Below are 13,095 nucleotides of genomic sequence, written 5' to 3'. Positions count from 1 at the left end.
AAAAAAATCATACCAACAGAAACGCCATCTCGCCTGACCTTCGCTGCTACACGGTGGTAGCAGCGAAAGCGTGACCAGCGGTTATACGGAGGATGATACTCAGGCTAATTTAATTTCGCGGTAGCGGGAAAAGGGACTTTTCGTGGTGGTTTGACGTTCATTCATGATACACTATATACAGTCGCTTCTCGCTCTGACATTCATTATACACTACCTACGGCCTACTTTTACGCGATCTTCTTTATGCAGATTTCGACACGCCTTTTCACGTAACTGTTATGAAGCGGCGCACGCACAGGTCGAAGGTTACGGCCCCTGACTTGTAAACAGTCCTGTATCAAAACTCTCAATCCTGCTCTGTGGATATAGATACCCTCCGTCGATCATTCTGCAAAACAATGTCCACACGTGTTTTGTTTATGTCTCGTGACCCTTCACCTTTGACCTGTCCATGCGCATCTGGATCCGTGAAATGGCTTATACTGACCTTTGCCCTGCAGACGATCGCCGCTGGGAAGGCCGCGAAGGCTGAGAAGAATAAAGGGGATGCTGTGAAGAGTGAAGGGGATGCTGAGAAGAGTGAAGGGGACGAGAGTAGCGAAGAGGACGAATCGTCGTCCGAGACAGAGTAGCTCATCAAGAAGAAATAGAACAAGAGGAAGTCTAAGAAGGAAGCGAAGAAAGGGAAGAAGAAATAAAGGATCTGAAGCGGTACATATCGGCGTCTCTTTTTCTTTCGAGTGTAATTGAGCCATGTGGAAAAGATATCATACCAAGGTGTTCCCGAAGTTTGTTCGGGCCAGGTAGCCTTGCTGGGTGGGATCGCCAAACAAGCAAACAAGGGTCCGGGGGCATGCTCCCCTGGGAAAATTTGAAATCTTGACCCTCTAAAACGACATTTCCTGCGTTTTGACGGACAAATTTTGCTGTCAGACTAAGCCAAGTTTATGGCAATTCTGTTACAAAGACACATGGTTTTATGCTAACGTCACATTTGCACAAAGGGGTCCGGCCGGGTAGGTTAGGGGCTGACTTGTTGCAATTTCGGGCGGGACCCCGAGAGACCCCCGGCGGCTGCCGGGCTATTTTGGGGCTCGGGCGGAGCCCCGGTTGATTCTAAGTCGGACTTAAAATCAACCGGGCCCCGGGCAGGAAAATACGCCGAATCAAAGCCGTCAACTAATCGTGAATACATCGCTAGGGTCCCCTACAGTACTCGCCCGGTACTCGCCCGGCACCCCGGCAGTACTTGACGGTACAGGCCCAACCTTCTTGCATTGCAAACTATTGCATCCGTTGTGTCATCCCGGAACACCGCCAGGGCCGCTGACGGGGTCCCTCGGTAATCAAACAGGACAATTTGGGCCATGGTCACATTTCCACATAGGGACCCTGGCGGGTAATTTACGGGCTGTTTTTTGGCTCTTCCGGTCGGGGTCCTGCTGGTCTCCCAGCGGCTGCCGGGTTATTTTTGGCCTCGGGTGGGCCCCCGGTTGGTTTTAAGTCGGACTTAAAATGAACCGGGCTCCCGGTAGGGAAATTATTAGGGAAATATCATCAGTAAAAAACTCACTTTGTACTCGTCTCAATGGAAGGTCCCACACGCATAAGGCGCACAAAGGACTTAAAGTCGCAAGAATGTTATCGCATTTATAGCTTGCTCATCAGCGTATCGTAGACCCAAAACATGGTTCGGAGCCTAACTCAACATTTTCTTCCCTGGCACTGCCGTTGCGCTTGTCTCTCCTCTTCCACTACCAATGTAGCAAGAACAAGGATGAAACGGTGACGAGCCGTCGCCACCCCCAGCCTGAGTTGAGCAAGCGGCATGTGCTCATCCTGTCGGTCGAAGTGCAGTGGCATTTTCCGCTTCTACCGGTATTAGTACTACGTGGCACACATGCAAAAGTCAAGGAAGACGAGCCAACCAATGCTTATATACCCCCCCCCCAAAGAAACATGACGGTCGTGGCGTACGACAGGGACCATACAGTTGTCCACAAGGGGTGAATCGGCCGAACCACTGCCAGACCCCTACGGGGTACCCGTGGACATCCCCAGGGCAGCTCACGGTTGCCTGCCGTACATCGAGCGATAAATGATTAAAGCATACGACTATTGCACGAAAGCTACCGGAATGCCCACCGGAGCCCCCCGGGACCTCTATCGGGACGCGTGAAGAAAAAATGATTTGTGACTATGTGAGCCGATGTCTACCCGGCTTCAGAGCCCGGCCGGGGCCTACATCGGTTAGAAACCGTGCGGACCCCCCTGGGTAATGTGACGTAGGCCTTAGCGAGGACGATGCCCCCCAAAGATATTTTCACGATTTCGAGTACCGAAGGTGCGAGCTGTCGCAACGTTGGTCTGGGGAAATTTCGAAATCTGCACCCTCTGAAACACCATTTTCTGTATTTTTAGGCACAAATTTTGCTGACAGACTATGCTAAATCTAATGCCATTTTTGTCAAAGAACATTGAACATTTCCTACATTTGGGGGCCACGTTCTGCTTGTAAACTAAGGTTTCAGGTTTCAACGCCCCCCCCCCCCCAACATGCTTTCGGGGGGGGGGGGGGGGGGCAGCCGCCCAACCTCCAACTCACACGTACACTTACACTCACACGTACACTGATACACTCACGCGTACACTTACACTCACGTACACTTACACACACACATACACACCACACACACACACACACACACACACACACACACACACCACACACACACACATAACGCAAGGTTACCAGTTTACGTGCAGGACCAGTTTACGGTCACTTATGGGCTTGTGCAGACTTCGAGGTGAATTGTGAAAAAGACAATTCTCTTCAGCAGGAAAGAAGTACGTCTATATGATCTATGTTTATGTGTCTTATTTATGACATATGTTTGCATCCATCAAAGCAGTCGACTAAACGTTTGAAAAGCCTGACAACAATTCAAATTGACACATGGGATCGTAGAACACTGTTATGGATGGCCCGGATTTTACCGTAATTCTCGACTGCTAACTTCGTCCCCTCTTTCTAAATCCTACAAACTCTATATCAATTGCAACATCGTCTGAAACCAAACCTGCAGTTCTTATCTCAAGAATCCATGGTGATTTTATGTATGTTATCAAAAGGAAGTCTTAAAAACTGCATGAAAACAAGAAGAAGAAGAAGATTGTCGTCGCCGAGCCGGTTGTTTTCGAACGCCATATTACATCACGTGACGATGCATTTCTGGCTTGTGCACTGGAGAGCAGGGGAAAATCGCTAAGGGGCGCTGTTTTTGCCAAATTCATGTGGGGAGGGCACGGCGTGAGGAAGCCGTATGTATACTGAACGCGTTTCAAGGCCAAAAACAGTCTATACGATTTATAAAAACATATAAATGCGTCGCCGATGTCATGAGTACCATTGGGCAAGTTGTGGAACAGCATGGCGCTAGGTGTGATGTTCTGTTGGGGCAAAGATGACTTACCGGTACGTTTAGCGGCGATGCAAAGTGCACGGCATGGTGTCGATGTAAACAATCATCCATCGTTTTATCTCAGTGAACTACTTGGGGAACTTTTTATGGGAAATGATCAATTATATGGCCTTTAGAAAAATAACTCCAAGGAGAAACACCCAACTGACCGTAAACTGGTCACCCTGAAAGAATTCTTGGCTGCAGACTTGTTTATTAAAGACGCTCGCACGGCGATAAATCCAACAGAAGAAATATGATGCCATACTGAAGTTGAGGCAGACCGATTAAGATATCTTCCGAAATGAGAACTTCTAACTTCTGCCTGCGCATTTTCCGCAAAACTGCGTTGTTAACAAATCGACCGTAAACTGGTAACCTTGCGTTACACACACACACCACACACACACACACACACACACACACACACATGGCGGCCAGCAGGCCCAGTATGGTGGAGACGCTGGCTGGGCCCCACTCTCCTTGAACAAGACAAGAACCTGTAACACCTGAGCGGTTTCAACTTGAGCGAGACTCCTACCTAACCGAAGAGCCCTACTCCAACACATACCCTTACCCCCCCTCCCCCCACATACACTTACATTCTTGCACACACACACACACACACGCGCGTGCTCTCACCGACATAACATTAATTATTTGCTGCTAGTAATACATGTTACTTGCCATACGTTGTACCTCATCCAATCGTTGTGCAATAAACTTGACTTGACTTATAAAAATAGCATCCAGCAGGCCCAATATAAATTCCTGTACAGGAACACAATACTTTGTAAGTAACATGTATATCTGTGAGTTTGTGACGTCATAGCGGTAAATCTTAGTCTTTCAGCACCAGGGACATCGCCAATACTTCAGGTTGCGAAAGTTATCTCAAACCAGTTAACGCACCATAACGTTACAGCATGGAAACTTTTACAGTTTCATTGAAGCGGGAAATTCCCCTGTCTGTTCTTGACAATCATAATGAGCACCCGGTTTGGCGCCCCATCCGATCCTCGATGGTACGTTCCTCCACCACGCTCGGTACTGCTTTCCAGTGAACAAATCGGTCGCTATGACTCGAGTTCCTTTCGCATGGGCATAACAGGGCCCACCAAGGCCACCCTTGCCCCCCTCCCATGGAACGCACCTTCTCCACACCGTTCCATAGAACGCGCAGAACAATGGCGTTCTATAGAACATCCCCAAGGTCACGCCACATGTTTATTTTCTCTCTGCCCTGTACGTGTCGCGTATAGACCATGCACACAGCAGGTTGGACGGGGCTGCTGTATCTCCTCTGCACCACGCGGTTCGCCGCCTGCGAGGTGAAACAGCTGGACCGGTGCCACTACCTGGCGAGTTTTCCGGTGGACGGAGAGGTGGACCTGCCCTGCGATGCGCGACTCATGCTGCAATATGTTCCCGAAGCCGTAATCAGGTACGACAAGTAAAGGTTGTATCTCACTGCACTACGGGCACCGCTCGATCATATCTACAAATTAAAAGACTTTATGAATCTTGTTTTACATCATTGGAAAGCATGTTTAGCGTTCTGTACAATGACAGTCCATGTGTTATGATCCTATATTCATTGGTTGGGCACCGATGCTACGTTTGTCGACAGGTTAGGGGAAAAAGGCGGAAACTTCCCATGATTACATGGCGTTGTTTTGTAATGATTAGTATTACATATTATATATTATATTGTTGGAATTGGAAGGCTTGTTAAGTTTTCTTTCAATGCGATTAAGTCGGGCTAAGGAAATACCAGGAACATAAAAATAATGTATCGCAAACACTATCATCATTACTTTATGATTGATTGTGTCCTTCGGACTCCTGTTTGTTTTATACAACGTTTTTGCTGTAAAGTCTACCAAACGCTCATCTTCCTGTCTAGATGGTATAAAGACGAGAACGAAGTCCTTGACGTCCCGGGGCGGGTGAGCTTGGATCAACAGGGTAACCTGAACCTACAGAAACTGCAGGCAGACGACAGCGGCGTGTACGCATGTCATGTGGGGTTTCCCGGGGGCGCGGAGGTCATATGGTCCGAGGTGAGACCGGTGGAGTTAGCACTTTGTCTATCTGTCTCGCTCTCTCGCTCTCTCTGTCTGCTTCTCTCTGTCTATATCTCTCTCTCTGTTTCCTTGTCTGCCTCTCTCTCTCTGTGTCTGTTTCTCTCTGTCAGACTGTCTGCCTCTCTCTCTGTTTCTCTCTGCCTGTGTGTGTGTGTCTCTCTCTCTCTCTGTTTCTCTCTGCCTGTGTGTGTCTCTCTCTCTCTCTCTCTGTTTCTCTCTGTCTGCTTGTCTCTCTCTCTGTTTCTCTCTGTCAGACTGTCTGCCTCTCTCTCTGTTTCTCTCTGTTTCTCTCTCTCTGTTTCTCTCTGTCTGCCTGTCTCTCTCTCTGTTTCTCTCTGCCTCTCTCTCTCTCTGTCTGTTTCTCTCTGTCAGACTGTCTGCCTCTCTCTCTGTTTCTCTCTGTTTCTCTCTGTCTGTTTCTCTCTCTCTCTGTTTCTCTCTGTCTGCCTCTCTCTTTATCTGTTTCTCTCTGCCTGTGTGTGTGTGTGTGTCTCTCTCTCTGTTTCTCTCTGTCTGCTTGTCTCTCTATCTGCTTCTCTCTGCATCTCTATATCTGTTTCTCTCTGCCTGTCTCTCTCGCTGTCTGTCTGTGTGTGTCTCTCTCTCTGCCTCTCTCTCACTGTTTCTCTCTGCCTGTCTCTCTCTCTCTGTATGCCTGTCTCGCTGTCTGTTTCTCTCTGCCTGTCTCTGTGTGTGTCTCTCTCTGTCTGTCTCTCGCTGTTTCTCTCTGCCTATCCTCTCTGCCTCTCTCTCTTGCTATCCACTGTGTTTCTCTTTCTCCCTATCTCTCACTATCTTTGCCCCCAACTTTCTCATGTATATAGCAATCTCTCCCCCTATTTCTGTCTCAATCTCTCTCGCACAAAGGCACAATTCAGTGTGATAGACGGAGATCACAACCCCCCCCCCCATCCCCCCACAGGTGGTGCTAAGTGTCGGAGGGAACGTGGCGGTCGAGTCGATGCTGCAGGTGAAAGGAACGCTAGGGAGCACTCGGAACATGTTTATTGCGTCTGCCGCGAGCTGCATCATCGTCACCCTTGGGTGGGGCTACATCATCTGCCACGTGTGCACGGGAAAATAGTACGTTCTAGCTCAATCAAGTCGTGTAAAAGCAAGGCCTTTTCTTGGAAAAATTAAAGGCAACCTAAGCAATATTACAGCGTCAAAGTGGAAATATTCTGAATAAGGCAATCTGCATCATATTGACATCTACTGCATTGTATTCTCACATTTACATCATAATTTGATACTTTGAGCGGTTAAAACAGCCCAGAGACAAGTCGCACGAGAATATTCCTTATTATTGTACCCCTCGAAAATAAGGACTTGATCTGGAATCCTTGTGCAACTCATTTCCGCGCTATTTTTAACGGCTCGATTTATGAAATAATGATGTAAATGTGCTAAAATGGTGCATAAGATGTCAATATTATACAGACTGCCTTATTCAGAATATTTCCACTTTTAACAATGTGATATTGCTTAGGTTACCTTTAAAGGATTTTACTTTCAGATTTCGTACAAAAAAACCTCAAGATTTTGTCCCATTTTTGTCCTAGGTTTACACCTTATTGGACGGGGTTTGTCCGCAACCTGACTAGCCTGGGCGTCACCCGGAAAGCAGTTCGCTCCGGCGTTAAAGCAGTCGTCTCTCGCTATGACATTCATTATATACTTTAAACAGTCGCTTCTAGGAGTGAACTACTACCCGGATGGTATCCAGACTACAAGTCAAGGTAGCAGAACACAGTATTAATGGGCGAACTCCGCGGTTTATGACGCGGGTACATAAAATAGTACGGATAAACGTGTTGAAGGAGAGGTAAAAAGCCTTATTTGAGGGGCAGCCAGATATAACCAGTGCTACGTGGTCACGGAAGGTGTCAACTCTGAGACTGTATGGTTTGGATTGTGAAAGTTTTCTATTTCGTGTATAAATGCACCCCATTACGCAACTGCCTTTCTAGCGTGAGACGGCTGCAGTTCTGTGACCTCCGCAGAGGGGCATTTCAAAGAGGGCGTGAGAAGACGATACGCCGATAGGATTTTTTTAAAAATATTTTGTGGCTTGTACCTTCAACTCAAACATATCCGATTTTGGTATTCCAAAAGTGCACCCTACTATATGTTTTAATGCGTCGAAGCCGGTCACCTTGAGGCCCTTAACTATAGAAATCCCCATAGGCCGAAAACTGTGTTCTGCTACCTTAACACCATCAGAAACCAATATGGCGGCATCGTAGAGCCTCGAGGTGGCGTCTTCTGCTGTTTAGCAAATGTTTCAATCGGACTTTTTAGGAAACATGAACATCTCGAGTTACTGAGAGGGATGGGATGTGATGACCTGGTATGTTCACATACACGTATATAATTATGACACCGTCTCTGAATTTGCATGTTTTAAGTGATCTTTTTCATGCAGATTTTGACACGCCTTTTCACGTATGAAGCAGCGCACGCACAGGTCGAAGGTTACGGCCCCTGACTTGTAAACAGTTCTTGTCTCGACCATGCATTCCACTTATCATTCTGCATAACAATATCCGCACGTGTTTTGCTTAAGGCAGCAGCCCACAGTATTTATCCGCGACCCCCGTAGTCTATGAAGTAGGGGTAAAAAAAGTAGTGCGGCCGAAATCTGTAAGCGCCTGTAAACACCGTAACGTAAAAAAACAGCGGGGCATAAAATTTGTTATATGGTAGTATGATAAGTCGACTTTTAGATGGTATGTATAAGATCATGATGTTTGCCCATTCCCCGTATCAATGCGCGCGACGGCTGACTGCCTGGGTGAGTCGGCTACAGTTCCGCATGGCCCCGCATGACCCCATTTTAAAGAGGTCTTTGAAAAATTTCAAAACGACAACTTTTTCTGGTTTTCGATTATTTTGGTAGGTTATACCCTCGACTTCAACATATTAGTTTGTCGTGCTTGAAAACTGCACCCTACTGTGGTTTTATCAGCGTCGATGTCAGTCACCTTGTGATCCATAACTATAGAAATCCCCATAGGCCCAAAAATGTGTTCTGCTACCTTATGCCTCATGACCCCTGACCTTTGACCTGTCCATGCGCATCTGGATCGGTGAGAAGGCTTATAGTGACCTTTGCCCTGCAGACGAGCGCGGCGGATGCGGAGAAAAGGGGAGGAGGGGACCGGAGCAGGGATGATGAGAAGGGAAGGGCAAGAGTAGCGATGAGGACGGGTCGTCGTCCGAGACAGAGGAGCTCATCAAGAAGAAGAAGAAGAAATGGAAGTAGAAATAAAGGTTCTGAAGCGGTACATATCGGCGTCCCTTTTTCTTGCGAGCCATCTGGGAAAAAAATATCATACCAAGGTGTTCCCGAAGTTTGTTCGGGCCAGGTAGTCTTGCTGGGTGGGATCGCCAAACACGCAAACATATACACACAGACAGACAGACAGACAGACAGACAGAAATACAGACAGACAGACAGACGTACCTGGGTAGGGAAAGCGGAACCAGGGCGCAGTTTGCAGCACGGTGTTCCGGAGGTCGGTCCGGGCCAGGTAGCCCTGCCGGCCGGGTTCGGAGGGGAACGCGCCCGTCACCGTCAGGATGGCGCACACGGCCCAGGACGTCAGGATGGCCAGCAGAACCTGGGGGTTCAAACGGTGGAAAATGAGAATCTTCAAGGCCTAAACTGGACAATTATGTTGTATTGAGGTCAAATGTCACACGGCCCAGGACGTCAGGATGGACAGCAGGACCTGGGAGGAAATGGGGAACTTCATGGCGACAACTGGACAATTATGTTGTATTGAGGTCAAATGTCTCACGGCCCAGGACTTCAGGATGGCCAGTAGTACCTAGGGGTTCAAATGGTGGAAAATGAGAATCTTCAAGGCCTCAACTGGGCAATTATGTTGTATTGAGGTCAAATGTCACACGGCCCAGGACGTCAGGATGGACAGCAGGACCTGGGAGGAAATGGGGAACTTCATGGCGACAACTGGACAATTATGTTGTATTGAGGTCAAATGTCTCACGGCCCAGGACTTCAGGATGGCCAGTAGTACCTAGGGGTTCAAACGGTGGAAAATGAGAATCTTCAAGGCCTCAACTGGGCAATTATGTTGTATTGAGGTCAAATGTCACACGGCCCAGGACGTCAGGACGGCCAGCTGGACCTGGGCAAAAATGTGAAAAATGGGCCACAACTAGACAATTATGTGTCACGCAAACTACACAAGACGTAATCATATCGTGGACATCAATCATCTTTGCGAATATATATTTCTATTTTTCGTTTCCACAAACAGCCCGGCCGGGCCCCGGTTTGGGAATGTGACGTCACAAACAGCCCGGCCGGGCCCCGGTTTGGGAATGTGATTTAAGTCTTACACTACCCGGTACTAGTTTTTACCACTCCGAAAGAGGATTAAGAAAATATCATGGAGATTCTCAAATCCGTCTCCAATACATGATTTTTACCGGGAAGAGCTTGAAGATGGGGAGCCACACCACGTGACACCGCCTCTTCCTGCTGAATGCCGGGAAGGGGAGGTTGTAGCGCTGGAGGTACTGCGAGAAGAGCAGCATCAGGACCATCGTCCTGGAGGAGGAAAAGGATATTTAAAAAAACGCTTTCATCTGGATAAACTTATACAGAACGGCAACAGAGCATAAAGACTGGTACGCACGACTATGAAAATTACTACTAATAATGATGATAATAATAATGATGATAATGATAATATTGTTAGTATTTACACTACTATTACTACTACTACTACTGCTACTGCTACTATTTCTATTACTGCTGCGTATACTGCTACTACTACTGCTACTACTGTTACTACTCACCACTACTACTACTCACTTCTACCACTGCTACTACTTCTACTACTGCCATTAACTCGCCCTGCTTACATGACGGCGACTCCCCACTGTTTGGAGGCGAAGTTAGCATTGACGATGATACTGATAAACCAGTCTTCTGCTGACACTACTAAATACTATTACTACTACTAAAGTAACACGCTCTGCTTACATGGCGGCGACTCCCCACTGCTTGGAGGCGAAGTTTGCGGTGACGGGGATGAGGGAGAGGCCGATGAGTGAGATGGTCGGGGTGATTGACAGGGGACCGATGTACCGCAGCAGGAACCCGATCACTCCGCTGAACCCCAGCAGGATCTCCAGCACGGACGCAACCATCAGGCCTCCCTGCAACTGTGGGGAGGGGGGCGTGTTACTATATCTGCTATTATTACTAATTACTACTGCTACTACTAACTACTACAACAGTAGTATCTCCAGCACGGACGCAACCATTAGGCCACCCTGTAGCTGTAGAGGGAAAGTTATTATTACTACCATTAATACTGCTGCTACTACAGCGGAAGAAGTAGCAGTAGAAGCTACTACAGCGGCATCTCCAGCACGAACGCTGCCATCAGTCCGCCCTGCAACTGGAATGACAAATTACATGTACTACAATTACTATAGCCTACTACAGTTGCTACTGCAGAACGATTTACAGCACGGATGCAACCACCAGACCACCCTGCAGCTGGAAGGGTAAGTTACTACCATTACTACAGCTACTACAGCAGTATCTCCAGCACGGAGGGTAAGTTACTACCATTACTACAGCTACTACGGCAGTATCTCCAGCACGGAGGGTAAGTTATTACCATAACTACTGCTACTACAAGGGGATCTAATGCACGGCCGCCGCAATTAGCCCTCCCTGCAGCTGTGGAAGAGGGGCGCATGTTACTACCATTACTACAGTTGCTACTACAGCCACTACTACAGCCACTACTACAGCCGCTACTACAGCCGCTACTACAGCCGCTACTACAGCCGCTACTACAGCCGCTACTACTGCAGTATCTCCAGCACAGACGCCGCCATCAGACAGCCCTGTAGCTGGGGAGAGAGGCATATTACTACATATTGTTTTCCCCTGCTTGTGATGGTTTGCGATCTGTTATAAAGTTTATTATATTATCATGTACTTTATACTATTACGATATGTTTTTGTCTGGCTCTCATCAACCTCCTTTATCATGACCTCAATGGAAAGCGGCCCGCAGACCAATTTGATTTTTCATGAATGAACAAAAGTTCAAACAAGCAAACCTCCCGGAGCCGTGTCTGCCAGGCTAACACAAACAAACAAACAAACAGACCTCTCTGATCCGTGTCTGCCAGGCTAACACAAACAAACAAACAAACAAACAAACAAACAAACAAACAGACCTCTCTGAGTCGTGTCTGCCAGGCCTCCGATGTGCTGATGTTCCCCAGTGGAGACTGAGTGACGTTCATGGCTCCTGGCAAGAAGAAGTTAGAAACATCATGTTGCAAAATCAGGCATTTAGACATGAGCAATTATTACATGTACATGTAATGTATTACATTGTAGTGCCCACAGTCGAGGAAGTAGAAAAAAAGCTACAACAATTCTGCACTTTCAAAGGACCAGATAATAGGCAGTTAGTGTCCAGTATATGAATGACGAGAGATAGTAGATCTGAAACGTCTGACCGTTATCAAACATATCCGGTTGCTCGCATCGAGAAACTTTTGCACTGTATATCTTACATCCCGGATGTCCTATTTTCAGTGACGTTTCAAAGAACCAGTTTACGACTTCAGGTGAGATCTGACACTAATCAAAAGGATCATGGTGAGCTAAAACTGACCAAACAGACGTGTAGACAATCAGTACACAATATAAGACAGGACTCTAGGAAATGTTTTAAGTACCGTTAGTCCCTTCCAGTCCGGACGGACAGCGCCACTTGTCCAGCGGAACAAACAAACAAACAAACAAACAAACAAACAAGCCTGCATGAGTACCGTTATTCCCCAGGCCGGAAGGACACCGCCATTTGTCCAACGACATGATGGCCAGGATGGAGGCCACGAACGCGGAGGAGCCGCCTTGGATTATGGGTAATCTGAGAGAAGACAAGCGGGTCTGTTACTGTTTTAATTGGAACATGGTGAGGTGACAGCGTCAGTGTCGCAAGGTGAATCAGGTATCATCTCTTGATGATTCTTTTATCAGCGAAAAGGAGACTTCTCAGAGACAGGTGTCACAACGGTATCTCCTTTAGTGTCTAATGTTCCTCAAGGGTTTTGAACGATCTCTAAATGTTTTAAGATGGTATCAATGACAAATATTTTTGAATGAATGAATGAATGAATGAATGAATGAATGAATGAATGAATGGATGGATGGATGGATGGATGACTGGATGGATGGATGGATGACTGGATGGATGGATGAATGAATGGATGGATGGATGGATGGATGAACGAATGAATGAATGGATGAATGGATGAACGAATGAACGAATGAATGAATGGATGGATGGATGGATGAATGAATGGATGGATGGATGGATGGATGGATGGATGGATGAATGAATGGATGGATGGATGGATGGATGAACGAATGAATGAATGGATGAATGGATGAACGAATGAACGAATGAATGAATGGATGGATGGATGGATGAATGAATGGATGGATGGATGGATGGATGGATGGATGGATGGATGAA

General features: G+C 47.2%; 3 protein-coding genes across 3 annotated transcripts in view; 2 read left to right on the top strand and 1 right to left on the bottom strand.

Annotated features, from left to right (window-relative positions):
- Positions 1-3,550: 3,550 nt before the first annotated feature.
- On the bottom strand, positions 3,551-12,022 carry LOC118420123 (solute carrier family 23 member 2-like). The gene is made up of 6 exons (XM_035826826.1): positions 11,783-12,022; positions 10,566-10,747; positions 10,007-10,127; positions 9,015-9,171; positions 3,888-3,943; positions 3,551-3,562 (listed from the first exon to the last, which is right to left on the bottom strand). Exons 1-6 carry the CDS (start codon positions 11,906-11,908, stop codon positions 3,551-3,553), a joined length of 654 nt encoding a protein of 217 aa, XP_035682719.1. The 5' UTR covers positions 11,909-12,022.
- Positions 4,548-8,797, top strand: LOC118419931 (vascular endothelial growth factor receptor 1-like). The gene is made up of 4 exons (XM_035826600.1): positions 4,548-4,905; positions 5,368-5,524; positions 6,471-6,631; positions 8,671-8,797. Coding segments are annotated over exons 1-4 (498 nt in total). The 5' UTR covers positions 4,548-4,726; the 3' UTR covers positions 8,672-8,797.
- A 410-nt stretch (positions 12,023-12,432) lies between the features above and the next one.
- LOC118420122 (uncharacterized protein F54H12.2-like) overlaps positions 12,433-13,095 on the top strand; it is a 2,039-nt gene continuing 1,376 nt past the window's right edge. Inside the window, exon 1 of the mRNA XM_035826825.1 lies at positions 12,433-12,504. Within this exon, the coding sequence (XP_035682718.1) occupies positions 12,433-12,504 (72 nt within the window). The remainder of the gene's footprint in view (positions 12,505-13,095) is intronic.

This window comes from Branchiostoma floridae, chromosome 7 (assembly GCF_000003815.2).
Source record: "Branchiostoma floridae strain S238N-H82 chromosome 7, Bfl_VNyyK, whole genome shotgun sequence".
NCBI classification, from domain to species: Eukaryota; Metazoa; Chordata; class Leptocardii; order Amphioxiformes; family Branchiostomatidae; genus Branchiostoma; species Branchiostoma floridae.
Note: the sequence above shows the minus strand (reverse complement) of the source record. Positions and strands in the feature narration are given on the sequence as shown.

What these genes read in the sequence shown, in the direction of transcription:
- LOC118420123 (XM_035826826.1), bottom strand. Translation starts at nt 11,908, where the DNA reads ATGTCTAAATGCCTGATTTTGCAACATGATGTTTCTAACTTCTTCTTG. An exon ending in CCATCTTCAAGCTCTTCCCG is followed by an intron (nt 9,172 to 10,006) that starts GTAAAAATCATG and finishes TTGAACCCCCAG; the next exon opens with GTTCTGCTGGCCATCCTGAC. An exon ending in GTTCCGCTTTCCCTACCCAG is followed by an intron (nt 3,944 to 9,014) that starts GTACGTCTGTCT and finishes GTCTTGTTCAAG; the next exon opens with GAGAGTGGGGCCCAGCCAGC.
- LOC118419931 (XM_035826600.1), top strand. Translation starts at nt 4,727, where the DNA reads ATGCACACAGCAGGTTGGACGGGGCTGCTGTATCTCCTCTGCACCACG. An exon ending in GTTCCCGAAGCCGTAATCAG is followed by an intron (nt 4,906 to 5,367) that starts GTACGACAAGTA and finishes CTTCCTGTCTAG; the next exon opens with ATGGTATAAAGACGAGAACG. An exon ending in CGGAGGTCATATGGTCCGAG is followed by an intron (nt 5,525 to 6,470) that starts GTGAGACCGGTG and finishes ATCCCCCCACAG; the next exon opens with GTGGTGCTAAGTGTCGGAGG.